Here is a 13,866-nt window from a genome sequence, read left to right on the forward strand (position 1 = left end):
GAAACGTGCACGACAAAGTGTCCCCTTTCGGTACCCACTCGTGATGTGGAACTAAAAAAAAAAAACACCGGGCATACCTTGCATCAGACGCTCCTGTGTGGCAAGAGATGCAGGGGGGGGGGTCGCTCCACGCGCTGCAGTTTAAAATAAAGACATATCTAAGAGCGTCTGATACTTAATATTTAAGAACTTTTTTTTATAACTACCCGGTTCTTGGCCAGTCCACCAGTGTGGGTGTGTGCCACAGTTTAAAGGATCTATTCTGCTCTACTCTATTCTCCATTGTCTACACTTGCATGCAGTGCGTTGCTCAAGCACAAAGACGTAACAACTGTTACAGTTGTAAGTTCACGCTTGTCCAGTGCATACCTGTGCGTTCTTTGCGCGCGTCCTTCTTTGTGCTTCACCGTCGCGCTGCAAGTGTAGAGCGTCTTGTCGTTCTTCGTGTGACATTCCAATTTCTTGCTATCGCATTCATTGCTTCACCCTTGCGGCGAAACTGTGACTTTTTTTTATGTCTGCAATGCTGTACAAATTCTTTTGTTGTTGTTTTAGTGTGAAGAGCTCACACTCAGAGCTTAGAGTTTTTCTGAGCCTGTTAAACAACAACAACGAAGCAATAATTACTTTTTTTTTCGGATTTCGTCCACTTTCCTTTGCCAGTGAGAAACTGCTCGTGTTTTTCCTGCTTTTATCCTTGGCTGTATAACTGGTGTCTCTCATTCTCTTCTCTGTGCCGTATGAAAGGTGCTTGAGCTGGCTCTTTACAACATATGTATTGTTTGTTTGGGGTACGAAAAACTCATTGATTCCTAATCAACATGGATTTCTCACTGGCCGCTCAACTATCACAAATCTTGCTAGCTTTATGACGCAGGTCTCCACGCCTATATTTCAGAGAGGATAGGTTGACACCATTTACTCAGATCTTAGCAAGGCTTTTGACGTAGTCAGCCACTCACTAGTTATGATTGAACTTATGCACTTCGATGTTGACTCCTCAGTTGTGTATCTCCTGCATAGCTGTCTTTTTGATAGATTATGTTATAATTAACTATTAGGCCTTAACGTCCCAAAAACACGATACGATTATGAGGTAAGCCGTAGCGGAGGGCTCCGGAAAGCTCAACCACCTGGGGTTCTTTAACGCGCAGCTAAATCTAAGTGTACGTGCCTCAAGCATTTTCGATGGAGGGGAAAATGCGTGCAATCATATTATGTTGCCGTAAATGGCCAAACGTCTTCCCTGTACAAGGCAACTAGTGGGGACCCTCAGGGGACAGTATTAGGCCCACTCCATTATTTAATTTTTCTTAATGGCGTTCCTTTCACCATTCGAATTCTTTTTTTCCTTCTATATGCCGATGACGTCAAGATATTCAAATAAAATTATTCTGTTAAGACTGTCGGTTGCATGCTGCAGTCAGATTTGCAGTCAGACGACAAGAATCTCGCCACGTCCTTTTCATGTAGTTTTCATTGAATCTTCGGGTTTGACAAGGCCGGTGCGGAGCACAAATTAAATGTATCATGCCGGTTACCCCGCAGCGAAGTGAGGGATTTCTCGTCCGTGCTAATACCGCTACATCAACTGCAGCGATCACCGTGTTCAGCAGCGTTTTTAGATCTAAAAACGTTGGTGTTGAGCCAAGCTACGAAGTTAATTGTAAGACCAAACACATCATATTAAAATCTAATAATAAAACGAAGCAAAAATAACACAGGTGGCTACTCGAGTGGCGCTTAGATGTTTCACATTTTACCGGACAGCGCCGTATACTTGACCGCTTATGTTTGTTCGCCAATCTGGCCATATCTGATTGTCATTTGACTGCGTGGGACACCGGGAATTCTGGATATATAGCGGCACTTGCCGATTTAGAACCTGTGACGTAACACAAACGATGTACCTTGAAGAGTCCGCGGCCGCAAACACTCCGCGTTTGGTGATGCACGTCGCATACTTATTTAGGCAGCAGTTTCTTTTCATTCTTTTTTTTTGTAGTCGTTAGAACAACCAAAAACGGCACAGCGGTTTCCCGTTGACCTTTTGCTCGCTGACATCTTAATAAAAGAGAAGAAAATCCACAGTTCGACTACGCCACTCATCCTAGCACCAGCCCGCACACTCCGCGCCGTTGCGCTCGAGCCAGAAAGGAGGAAAGCGCTGGTTGCCAGACCGGTCCTCCTCGTCCGATGCAAAGGTCTTAGACAATACGCATTTTTTATAAAAATGCTATGATTGTCACGCACCTGTCGTCTCACACACGAAATCTACGTCGACGCGCAAATACTTTAGCTCATGTAAAGTTACGTTGAAATGATTAATTAACAAAAAGTTGTCGATAAACTTTTTATTATTAACTTGACAGCAGTAGTTCATATGGGAAAGTTGTAAGACGTCACAATATATGAAATAACCTTTTTTTTTTAGAAATTCCAAACAACACACGTAACTTGATATATTAATAATCTCAATTGAAGGCCCCGATCCAGGCGATACCGAAACTGAGCGCGCCGGGCGCGCAGTAAATACGGCCGTTGTGTTACGTCCGACCGGAAATTCCCGTGACGAAATTTGAATGAAGGCGCGTCGCAGAATAATCTTGTCAGGATAAACGGCAAGTCGTCTAAAATATACAAGTGAACCGCTTACTCTTTGCGTGTGATGTTTGATGTTTATCTGCATCGAACAATGAAAGGCAACCGTATAGGATCAAAGCGTAGCGGAACGAACGGCTTTAAAGAAACGCGCAGGTTTTAAACGAACAGGCCAGTGTTGTACGGAACGGCGTTCCAAGGAACGACGTTCTAGGAACTAGTTTCTTTTTGGAGGAACGGAGGAACGCCACCGTTCCATTGAGGATCGGTGGAACTGTAACGGTAACTCGTTACGTTTACGTAGGAACGGCATAGGGAACGGCGTTCCTTCTGTAAACGTTCCTTGGCTTTTAACAGGCGCCCGCACACAACGCATCATGCAAAACAGGGTGGATGGGCGACCGCGTGAGGCGCAAGAATCTACCGCTCGCCAGTCAATTGACTATGCTGTTGGTTTTCACTTTAAGGCGTCCACCAGGGGAGAAGGGAAGCCACTATTTGTGTACAACACGGCAGTACCATCAAGCACTTGATGGAGCGGCTCTTCAACATTGCCAACCAAGTGCTGAAGAGAAAACAGGTTCATCGGTCGGATACCAACATCGAGATGCGACTCTTGCTGAGTGCGAACGAGTGACTTTACTATAGGTTGCGAATATGTATCCTGGACATTATTTTCTACTCACACTGCGATATCGAATCAGCACTCATTAAATGCCTATGTATTGTTCTTTTCGATGTGGTTTCCTGTGCAAGAAACTTAATATATTTATATTAGTGCATGCGTGGGAATTTCTATTTGAATATCTGAAGCGCAGTATTCTGACGACGCATTTGAAGACTGACGTGGAAAGGGCCCCATGTCTTGGACTTGTAATAGACGAGTACGAAAGTTGCAGATAGACATGTCTGTAACATGGCGGGTGGTCTCTAAAAAAATTTGTCTTTCATTTTATCTACATATAACCTACTGCCGGCGGTGTCAAATACGTAAAATATATGTAGCTCAATGTTAGCTGTAAATCGCTCACTTTATGTCGCTTCAGGGTTATCCGGCACTATATGTTTATTAAATATTAAAATGTAACATTAATGTAACGATACGTTCCAATTTTCGAAATGTAACTGGAACGAGTTCCTTTCGCATTGAAGGAACTTGTAACGGGAACTCGTTCCAAGATTGAGAAGGAACGAGGAACGAGCTGTCGTTCCTGTTTTAGAGGAACGTGTACAACACTGGAACAGGCATAGGGTTTTTTGTCTCGTATTAAGCATTCAAAAACAAAATATTTTTTTCGTAGAAGTTCACAGAAATATCTTTATATACATATCATTGTTTTTTTTTCTGCATGGTAAGCAGCACTAATAAACAGATAACCTGTGCTTTTTCCCCCCTGAATATCGGTTTAATATTATATTCTCAGCGCCTGTAGCAGATAACTCAATTCTGCCTCGAGGCTAATTGAGTTTTAACCTACACGACAGATCCCGATGCTATGTTAGCTGGTTCAAAATAACGCTTGGAATATGAGTTTATAGATTACATCCATTTGGGGAGTGAGTTTACTGGTCTTCAAAGGGATCTCATTTGCGTAAATCGGAATTCATTTTGAGGTCACTACTGAGGTAAATGAGCCTTCAAACTGCTCGAGCGCGCGATCTTCGGAGGCGCTGAATTCTCTGTTAGCGATACGAGTGAGGCAATAACCATTCTCGCACATTACGACTCCTGCGACGTCTGACAGCGTGAAGGCAGAATAAATATTTACGGAGAGGACAAAACAAACGCTGGTTATTGTACCTATGCAACAAACGCAGCACAGAATCTATCCATGTTAAAGAGCGATTTCACGTGAACATATTCCCCACTGGAATTTCCGTTGAAGCTATCGATCTTCGCACTCACAAACACCGGAACTCTCGTGATTCGATTATTCGTGCAACCAGCCGGCCTACTGATAAGTCACTATCACCTTCGGGATTCCCCGCTTTAGAAGGCAACTAAAGAAGGAACCTTTATATCTAGCCTGCGTCTTGCAGGTTATAAGCTGTATCACAAATTCACAAGTCTGAAATGAAGCTGATAGAGTGATTTCTTTGAGCATAGCTCACCCAAGAAGAGTTCCCAATGCTGTATTTCGATAGTTACTCTCAGTATTCATTATAAACGGACGATCAGCGTTTATTTATTGAGCCTCCCCAATCTCCCTCTTGCTACGCCAATGTTTCTCTGTGTGTGTCAGTCCCATTGAACTTTGCACGGAAACACAAACCTTGCGTGCATTATATTTTCTACACACAATTTACAGATAACCTGTGCAAGACTATATAAGCCACAAAACTATTTTATCAGACGGACCAGCTCTTGAATGTTGGATCCGAGGTCTGCGGTCTTCGACATCAGGGAGAATGAGCTTCACTCTCCCTGACGTACTATCACAGCACTGCAGCGTAGCAAGGTAAGGTGGAGGGGGGGGGGGGGGGGGGGGTGGAACCCCCCCCCCCACTTAAATTTTTCATTTGTGCATATATATATATATATATATATATATATATATATCGATCGATGGGTCGGGTACGATAGATGGGAGAAAAGAAGGACCCGCGTACGAAATGTAGTTTTATTAACGTTTCGGCTGGTGGGCCGAAACGTTAATAAATCTACATTTCGCGAGTCCTTCTTTTCACCCATATATATATATATATATATATATATATATATATATATATATATATATATATATATATATATATATATATATATATATATTCAAAGCGAGAAAGGCGCATTTGACAACGCAGTGGACTTGATGTCTCATTTTCTTCTGTTAACTGAGGTCCTTCTCTTTTTATTTTGGAAAAATCATGTTTTTTTTTTTCGTGGTGCATATGCAGCGCCATTTTATTTCCTTCGCATTACCTGTCTGCTCACACACCAGGTCAGAGGAATGATTCGGCTGTTCCCGGTTTCTTTCAGCCTTGCAGGGCCCTCTACTCCTTGCAGAAGGGCGGCTCCGGATTTGTCTCCAGGTAGTGGACCCCACGAGCCTTAGTCGACGGGCTGAAGTAGCCCATGCGGCCGAACTCGAGTCCCATGGCTGGACCACGACCGCAGCGCTTGCCGCTAAAGAAGCGGCATCCTTCGGGCCAAGCAATGGACTTGAAGCGGCAGCGCGTCCACTGACTCAGCGATTCTCCAAAGAAGAAGTATGCACGTTCGTGCGAACAAGCCAGGCCTGGGCAGAGACACGCATGTTAGTGAGCGCAATCGGAAGCGTAGCTCTGCTATCGCCGACTGAGTAAAATATTGATCAGAGCTTCCATGCAGGCGAGTCAAGCGTCAGTCCTCTCCTATTATCAACGCTCTACCGTACTGCGCTCACTACTTTGTGCTTCGCCAAATTTATGTTTAGAAGTTTGCATCTTGGTAAATACCAGCAAAGTCTATTTTTTACAGAGATTAAATTATAGGTACAACGCAAGCATAAAAATTGACAATATTTGTTTAACTGGAAATGGAGTTGAAACGCGCACATCAGATGCAGGTAAACGACAATATACATAGGAAGACACGCAATACACACGCAACGCCAAGGCACACCCTTGCCATTTCTTTAACAGTATCGCGGGATATGGTAGCGCCTAATACTCTCGAAAGGTAACGATATCTGCCGACGATGCGCAAGCGCACAAAGCACACACTGACCAGCGACCGCCTTCTGCTACGCTGCTTACTTCAACCTATCTTTAAGTAATCTTTAAGTAAACAGCGCCGTACAACGGAGCACATCGGAAAAATGGTCAAGCGTATGCGCATGCGCGCTTTGCGCAGCCAAGTGCAAGTGTCCTCGGCTGTTCTGTTCTGCTAGGTGCATTCGATACCGGTGCTTTCTGCTGCGTTATCAGTCCCTTTGTTTGTTTGTTTGTTTGTTTGTTTGTTTGTTTGTTTGTTTGTTTGTTTGTTTGTTTGTTTGTTTGACTGCATGACAGCGTTTAAAGAGGCGGGCGTTTCAGTGTTGCTAGAACGCACCACGTTTTGCGCTCGACTACGGTGGCTTTTCACATTTAGTAATCGCAGTTGGAAGAAAGCGTACGCGCGTCTCTATTATAAACACTTCAATTTAGAAGTGATGTGGTGACCAAACTTTTTTTTACAGAATAAACGCTTGTGAGCAAAGCTTATACTCGATAATCTCGAACGCAGGAACACGGCAACCATTCCTCCCGCGAGGACGGGTGAAGGGAGCTTTCAGAGTACGCTTGCTTCCTCCGTCGGTACTTGGCTGTAAGGAGGCCTCACGTAAGGTGAGGACGCGGTCGAAGGAAAGGAACGTTTCGTTGTTTGGCCCTTATTCTCTCACGCGACGTATCGCATGTAAGGCTCGGTCTGCGATCGAAGCGTTTCGTCGCTGAGGGTTACCGCGTCGCGTAGCGAGCGACTGTATGCAGCTGTAGACGCCGCCCTTCTATGACTTATCATCCTGCGCACGTGGGATGCGTCATGCGGTGAACGTGATCTGCAACTGCCGTTTGTTCCGTCGTATCTTCAGTTCGAGAGATATGATCTGAACAGATGGAAACTGGGAAATCGTTTTTCTCGGAAGTCGGCTGAACCGATTTTAATCAAACATGGCGCGTTTTAAGGGAAAATTAAAAACCTGCAGTTCTTTACAGCCTAATAAAAATATAACCTGTCATTCTAATAAAAGCGTCGGCAATCGCCCTCCCACGCAAAAACAATTTGCACACCACATGCTCCATCCAATTACGCTCGCACTTCTGCGCTGCGCGTATAAGATATTCGTATTCGGCCATATATATATATATATATATATATATATATATATATAAGCAAAGTATACTTAAGCTCAAGTAGAAGATTACAACTGTGTAACTCGGCCATAAAGATAAAGCAATTTGCAAACTGCACATAAGCCATCCAGACATCCATAGCGGATGAAATCGGTGTATTTTGGATAGCTTTAAAATATACCACAGACTTCTGAATTTTTCCAAAGCCCTAAGAGATCTACTTCGCAACCCTGTAATATACCTTTGTGAACTGCATGGTTCGTCCATACTTCCTGTTTATTTATTTGTTCACTTGCTTGTTTTGTTTATCCATTTATATTAATTTCTAACCTAATGGTACCTTAATGGCTGTGGCGTTGCGTTGCTGAGCTCGAAGACGTGTGCGTTCGTATTTCAGTTCGAGCGAAATGAAAATGCGCTCATGTACTTCTTTTCTTTTTTAATTCGGGAGGATTTGCCGCAACGTATATGGAGAATAACTGAAAATCATTCTAAAGTTCATGATTGTGCATCATGCGGGAGCTGCAGCAGTGACTATGCAAACTCTCGTGCCCAGCCTTTCATAAAATGTTCAGTCTGATCGGCCGTGGTACTCGCTGTTAATTGGCATGCGGGTATACATACCTTTGCCGTCGCAGCCCTTCTGCTGTATGCCCCCGTTGGGATAGAAGTCTATGTGGCCGAACGGTCTGCGTAGCCCCACGTGGCCCATGAGCAAGTTTGTGCCAGCGCTCGTGTGCACAGCATCCAAATACAGCACGTCCTGCTTGCGAGGATGCAGTCCGCGAAACTCAAACAATGGCGCGGCGCAGTCCAGGGCTGCGAGACGACGTTCAACCACACTGTAAGAACACTACACTGTCGAAAAAAAAAGCACCGTAGGATAAACTGCATAGCTATTAGCAATAGTACTATTGTTTGTAAGTACTAAAAGCATTGTTATGCTCATATTAGTGTCAACAGTATTACCATTACATTCGGGCATATGCGAGCAGCGGAACAGGTGACAAGTTCTTTTCTTCTTTTTAATTCTCGCAAGACCGCACCCAGCCAAAACGTTTAAGAAACATTTACACGCTGCGTGCACTTTCAACGAGTCAAAATTAGATTTACAAAGGTTAAGTGGCAGCGCAAACATTTTTGCCAACAGAGGAAATAGTTCACTTAACTGAAAGTTTATTAAACTGAGTAGTCACTATAGAATACAAAACAGCATAGGACACAGCAGACATCGAGTTAAACGTGTGGAATGCAATTTACGGAGTGCATCAGTATATAAGATGTGAGGAATAGCTACGTTGCTAAAGGTATAGAAAGCTGGGCGAGTTGGTAGGAGAGGGATAGAGGGGGAGGGGGAGTAGAGAGGAGGTGTGTGGAGAAGCGTTTCGCATGCGCAGTAAGGGTGGTCACGCCGCACACCACCACCACCAACCCCACCACCGGATTGAACTCCACCGTAAGATGCTTCGCATCTAAAAAATGGTTAAGTATGCTCGGGAATGCGACTGTAACCTTGTAACTGAGTTCAGTGGCAACACATTCACTTCAGCTTCTGTGACCCAGTGCTCTGCTCAATTTCACCTGACAAGTGCTCCTTTAAGCCCACACACACACACACACACACACACACACACACACACACACACACACACACACACACACACACACACACACACACACACACACACACACACACACACACACACACACACACACACACACACACACACACACACACACACACACCGTCGATCTAATCGCAATTCCCAGTCCACTTGTTGAACGGTTTCATCGGTCTGGATTTTGGGCCTGCCACTGCGCGCTTCGTCGTGCACATTTGTGCGGCCATATGTGAAATCTTGACATCATTTTCTGACCTTTACTTCACTCATTACTTCATGTCCATAAACTAGGCACAACTCCGCATAAATAAATCTATATTCTCACGTGTGAATATTTAAATATTAGCAAACGGCCTTTGCATTTTGAATACCCTTCGTGTACACACACACACACACACACACACACGCATATATATATATATATATATATATATATATATATATATATATATATATATATATATATATATATATATATATATATATATATATATATATATATATATATATAACGTCTCCATCCCTACATATTAGATCCGACGATGTCACGACTTCTAAGACTACTGCCTTGTGTAGCTTGGCGCACATATGTGCCGCGAGCGCAGTCGTGTACCAGTGAGTCTGCCGGCCTTCAGTCCGTAGGTGCGCGCCAACCTCCTGGCAGCGAAGCCCATCAGCTGGGCGCCCAGGCTGAAGCCGATCAGGTGCACGTTCCAGGGCAGCACGAGGCCATTGTGTGCCAGCGAGGACACCAGAAAGGCAACCTCGCGGCCCACCAGCTCCGCGTTGGCGCACGCCTGCGCGTAGTCCAACGGCGAGGCGCCCCGCGCCCAGTCCACCACGACCACGTTTCCGTCTTCCTGCGCGCAGCCCAGCACACGCGCACTCAAGCAAGTACTCAGGGGACATCCGAGTTAGTGTGCTGTCTCCGTAAGTGAAGGAGTAAAGAACCATCCTGGCCGTTACTTGGGCTTTGGTAGCAGCACAACAGCTTCGACGCTAAGCTGGTACCACGACTTGTTAGCAGCTTAGCGGCTAAGGTGGTGTGCTGCTAAGCTCGAGGGCGCGGGTTCAGTCGCCTGCCACGGCGACTGTACTTCGATAGGGGCGAAAGGGAGAAACACCCGCGTACATAGATTTAGGTGCACGTTAAAGAACCCAAGGAAATCAAATTTAATCCAGGGTGCGCCCGCTCTACGGCGTGCCTCATAATTATATCGTGGTTTTGGCACGTGAAATCCCGAAATTTAATTGTTTTGTCAATGATCGTATTCCTGCTATCGCAGTACCTTTTCTTATAAAGGGGCTAGGTAGTAGAGCACTGCACGGGCTCGGGCCTACTCGAAAACCCGGGCCGGGCCAGGGTTTGAGGTGGCGGGCTCGGGACGGGCCGGGCTTCGACTTTGCTCCGTTCTTAAAGGGACACTAAAGTGAAACACTGAATCGGTTTAGACTAATAAAGTATACTCTGAGAACTCGAATGCCATTTATCTTACCATTATGAGCTTATTAATTCAGGAGAAAATCAAGGTCAAAGTTCCATTTTTAAATTTCGCCCTGAAAACTCCGCGCGTGACGTCACGGATTTGAAACTGTATTTGTCGTATTTCCGGGACTTTCGCTCAACGAAATTTCCTGAAACTTGGAATGTTAAGTCCATGGCCCCCTCACAGGCCAGTGTACTTCATTTTTACCGATTTGGAACTACGTAGGGCCTAGTAGAGACTGTGAGAATTTATGACGTCACGGCGTCTGCTGCGCAAATTTCAAGGTGGCGTTGCCACCCGCATTGTCTTTTTGTGCGTTTTATCACTTACCAAGAAAGAGCCTTGTCGCAGCGAGACGTCGTGACTTTGGAATTGTAAGAGTAGTTTACTGATAATAGAAAAATCTTTTTCTCTTCAGTGTCACTTTCAGTTAGTTCCACATACGTTGTGCTTACACGGGTGTAGGAAACAACGTCCCCGGAATATACGTCCCCGGAAGAAACGTCCCCGCTGGCATGGATCTTTAGGAAAAAAAGTCCCCAGGAAAAAAATTAACCAAAAACCGAATCCTGTGCGAACTCACTTGACAAAACACTGCATTCTGTATTCGACACCTCGCAAATTTTCGGCCACATTGTGTTAAAAAAAGAATGAAGGTAAAACCGAATCGTATGTCCAATAACCCTCAGGAAATCTTCCATTTTCGTCGTCCCGGCAGTACAGTCCTCACACAGGTTGTGAACACTCTGCTGTATGGCCATGAGCGCTGACTTGCGCCTCTTTTTTCGGGGTGCACCGACTCGAGACTGGGCCATCTTCAATCTCGCGGTGGCTTCTTCCGAGCGCAAGGCGTCAGAGGCCCTCCCCACTGTTGGGCGGCTATGGCCAGCGATGCCTCCCAGCCTTCTGGTTCGGGCCTCCGCATGATTGTTCGTCCTGTGTCCTCCAAGAACAGTGGCCGAGTAGGCATTCCACATAGCAGTAAACTTGAATTTCCGTAAACTACAATCTTCGCGCGGATCTTTTTTTTTTATGCAGTAGGAGATAAAGAACTGGCGATTCCAAGGCGCAGCGTTTGAGGGCCCCCGTATGGGGACGTTTTTTCCGACAACGAAAATGGGGACATTTTTTCCAGGGACATTTGTTCCGGGGTCGTTTATTCTGGGGACGTATCTTCCGGGGACATTTATTCCGGGGACGTTTTTTTCCGGAACCCGTGCTTACACATACGTTTCACATTTGATCTCGAAAAAACGCTTTTCTTTATGTGGGGCAATCTATTTGGAGAAGCTTTGTGAGGGACAAGTAATGAACTTTTTTTGCTTCGTGCATATGGGGCTACTTGATTTATCTGAAACACGCGAGCTAATAGTAAATAGACCAGGCGCTTATTAGTTAACATATCGCTATTCTGTGCTTTATTTGCATTCGTGATTATTTGATATCCCAAATGTTATTCTGTAATCGCAGTAATAAATGTAATATAATAAATTTATACCTGTAACTTATCATCGGAAGAGCGATCACAGAGCTCCAAAGCGGGAAACGTACTTGAAACTTTCAGCCTTAAACAAAAGGACTGCACAAAGTCTCGTTACATAGAATTCCTATAAAGACAACTTCTCTTTCCGTGGTTCCGTCACAGCTTCCACTGGTTATGTGACGCGAGATGGACATGCACAGCCTGCTTTTTGTTCCGCTATATCAGGGGTCTGAAGCTCACCCCAGCTAACGGGCCGCATTCCCGAAAATTTACTCCCGCAGGGGGATGCACAGTGACGAAGATAAGAGGGGGGAGGGGGGAGGATTTTGAAATAACTTTTCAATATCTCATATATGGGTCATTTCTGAAGGGTATTCGGTGGCAGAATTTCAACATATGGATACATATCTCCAAAATGACTGAAATATGGACGCCAATTCTGAAATGTAGAGTTTTGTTTCACGGCTATGTATCAACAAATGGTGGCCGCAGGAGGTGCCTCACGAAAAAAAAGATGATTTAGCCCTGTCATGCACATAGGTCGGCAAGAAATGTGGACCTCACTCAGACTCACTCATGGAATATATTTTGTCCTTAGGGCTCACTACCACTCAGACTCACCAAAATATTTCTCAACCGAACCCACTAGCACTCAGACTCACTCAATTTTTTTCTTAACCGGACTCACTCGGACTCAGACTCGCCTAAATATTACTCACTCGGACTCAATCATACTCACGGCTCGATCTGAGTCTGAGTTAGTCGACTCATGAGACCGTTAGCGTATAATTAGCTTTTGCGATCAGGATGTCAATGCACTTAAACGCTAATATCTCGCATAATCGGTGCTGTACAATGCGCATTTTGATCTGCCTTCACATACGAGCTATCAGTGATTGCAATCCAGTAAGGACATTTTTATTGAAAAATATGACTCACACGAAATATATTTTATCAAGAACTTTGAATAATTTTGCGGGAGGAGGGGGGTGGGGGTCAAGGCACCCCTCTAATGAATAAATATTGAGCTGGCGTATGAACGCTAGTTGAAGTATCCGTGAGTAGAAGTGAGTATCAACGTGAGCCGTCATAAGCTAATAGTAATGCTGAGGTTGAGTAGTTAACTCATGTCTGTGTAGCTTAAGAACGTACAGTCGCGCTCAATATGACTTGCAACACGGGAGCGCGTGGCCTCACAAGTTCAAAGACTGTGGATGGCTTCCACTAGCCCTTATTTCCACAACTAAACGCTGTTCCCTCACTCGGGGATGATTCCAAATAAGAAAATATAGTTTAGTTGTTGAAATGAAAACAAGTTGAAGCCATGCTCAATCTTTGAACTCATCAGGCCACGCGCTCCCGTGTTGCAAGTCATATTGAGCGCGACTGTACATATAAAGAAAAAAAATGGGACGAAGACAGTCATGTGCGGGCCGCGGGCCGTAGCGGGAGGTCCGCGGGCCGCGTGTTTGAGACCCCTGCGCTATATAGTGCGAGAGCTACATGATACGGCCGCAACAGTGTTGGAATGTGAAGGAATAGCATAGGTCCATTAAACAAGGCGTGGGGCAAGGTATATTCGCTAGACGAAATATCTGGCTTGAAAAAAAGACAATTACCGATTCCGTGCCGGGTGATGTCCCTTTACTTCGAACCATATGCATCCAATGAGTAAGCGTCGAGAAGCTTATTCGCGCCTTTATTATCAAACTGGAACAAACCCCGAAAATAGACAGAAATCGCTTCGTCTATCTTCTGCCAGTTTTACCCAAGTAATCCAATGACCACCTTCTACCAGTACAACATCGTTAGTAAGGCATAAACCATTATAATATGTAAAAAAAGAGCACGGTTAAAACCG

The 13,866-nt window shown here is 44.8% G+C and overlaps 1 protein-coding gene across 2 annotated transcripts in view; it reads right to left on the minus strand.

The window, feature by feature from the left end:
• Positions 1 to 5,434: 5,434 nt before the first annotated feature.
• LOC119403493 (pancreatic triacylglycerol lipase) overlaps positions 5,435 to 13,866 on the minus strand; it is a 45,449-nt gene continuing 37,017 nt past the window's right edge. For both annotated transcript variants that reach the window (XM_037670432.2, XM_037670427.2), the window contains 3 exons: positions 9,649 to 9,895; positions 8,038 to 8,232; positions 5,435 to 5,837 (listed from right to left, as the gene is read on the minus strand). In XM_037670432.2, the coding sequence (XP_037526360.1) occupies positions 5,593 to 5,837; positions 8,038 to 8,232; positions 9,649 to 9,895 (687 nt within the window). In that variant the 3' untranslated portion in view covers positions 5,435 to 5,592. The remainder of the gene's footprint in view (positions 5,838 to 8,037; positions 8,233 to 9,648; positions 9,896 to 13,866) is intronic.

Source organism: Rhipicephalus sanguineus, chromosome 1 (assembly GCF_013339695.2).
Source record: "Rhipicephalus sanguineus isolate Rsan-2018 chromosome 1, BIME_Rsan_1.4, whole genome shotgun sequence".
Lineage (NCBI taxonomy): Eukaryota > Metazoa > Arthropoda > Arachnida > Ixodida > Ixodidae > Rhipicephalus > Rhipicephalus sanguineus.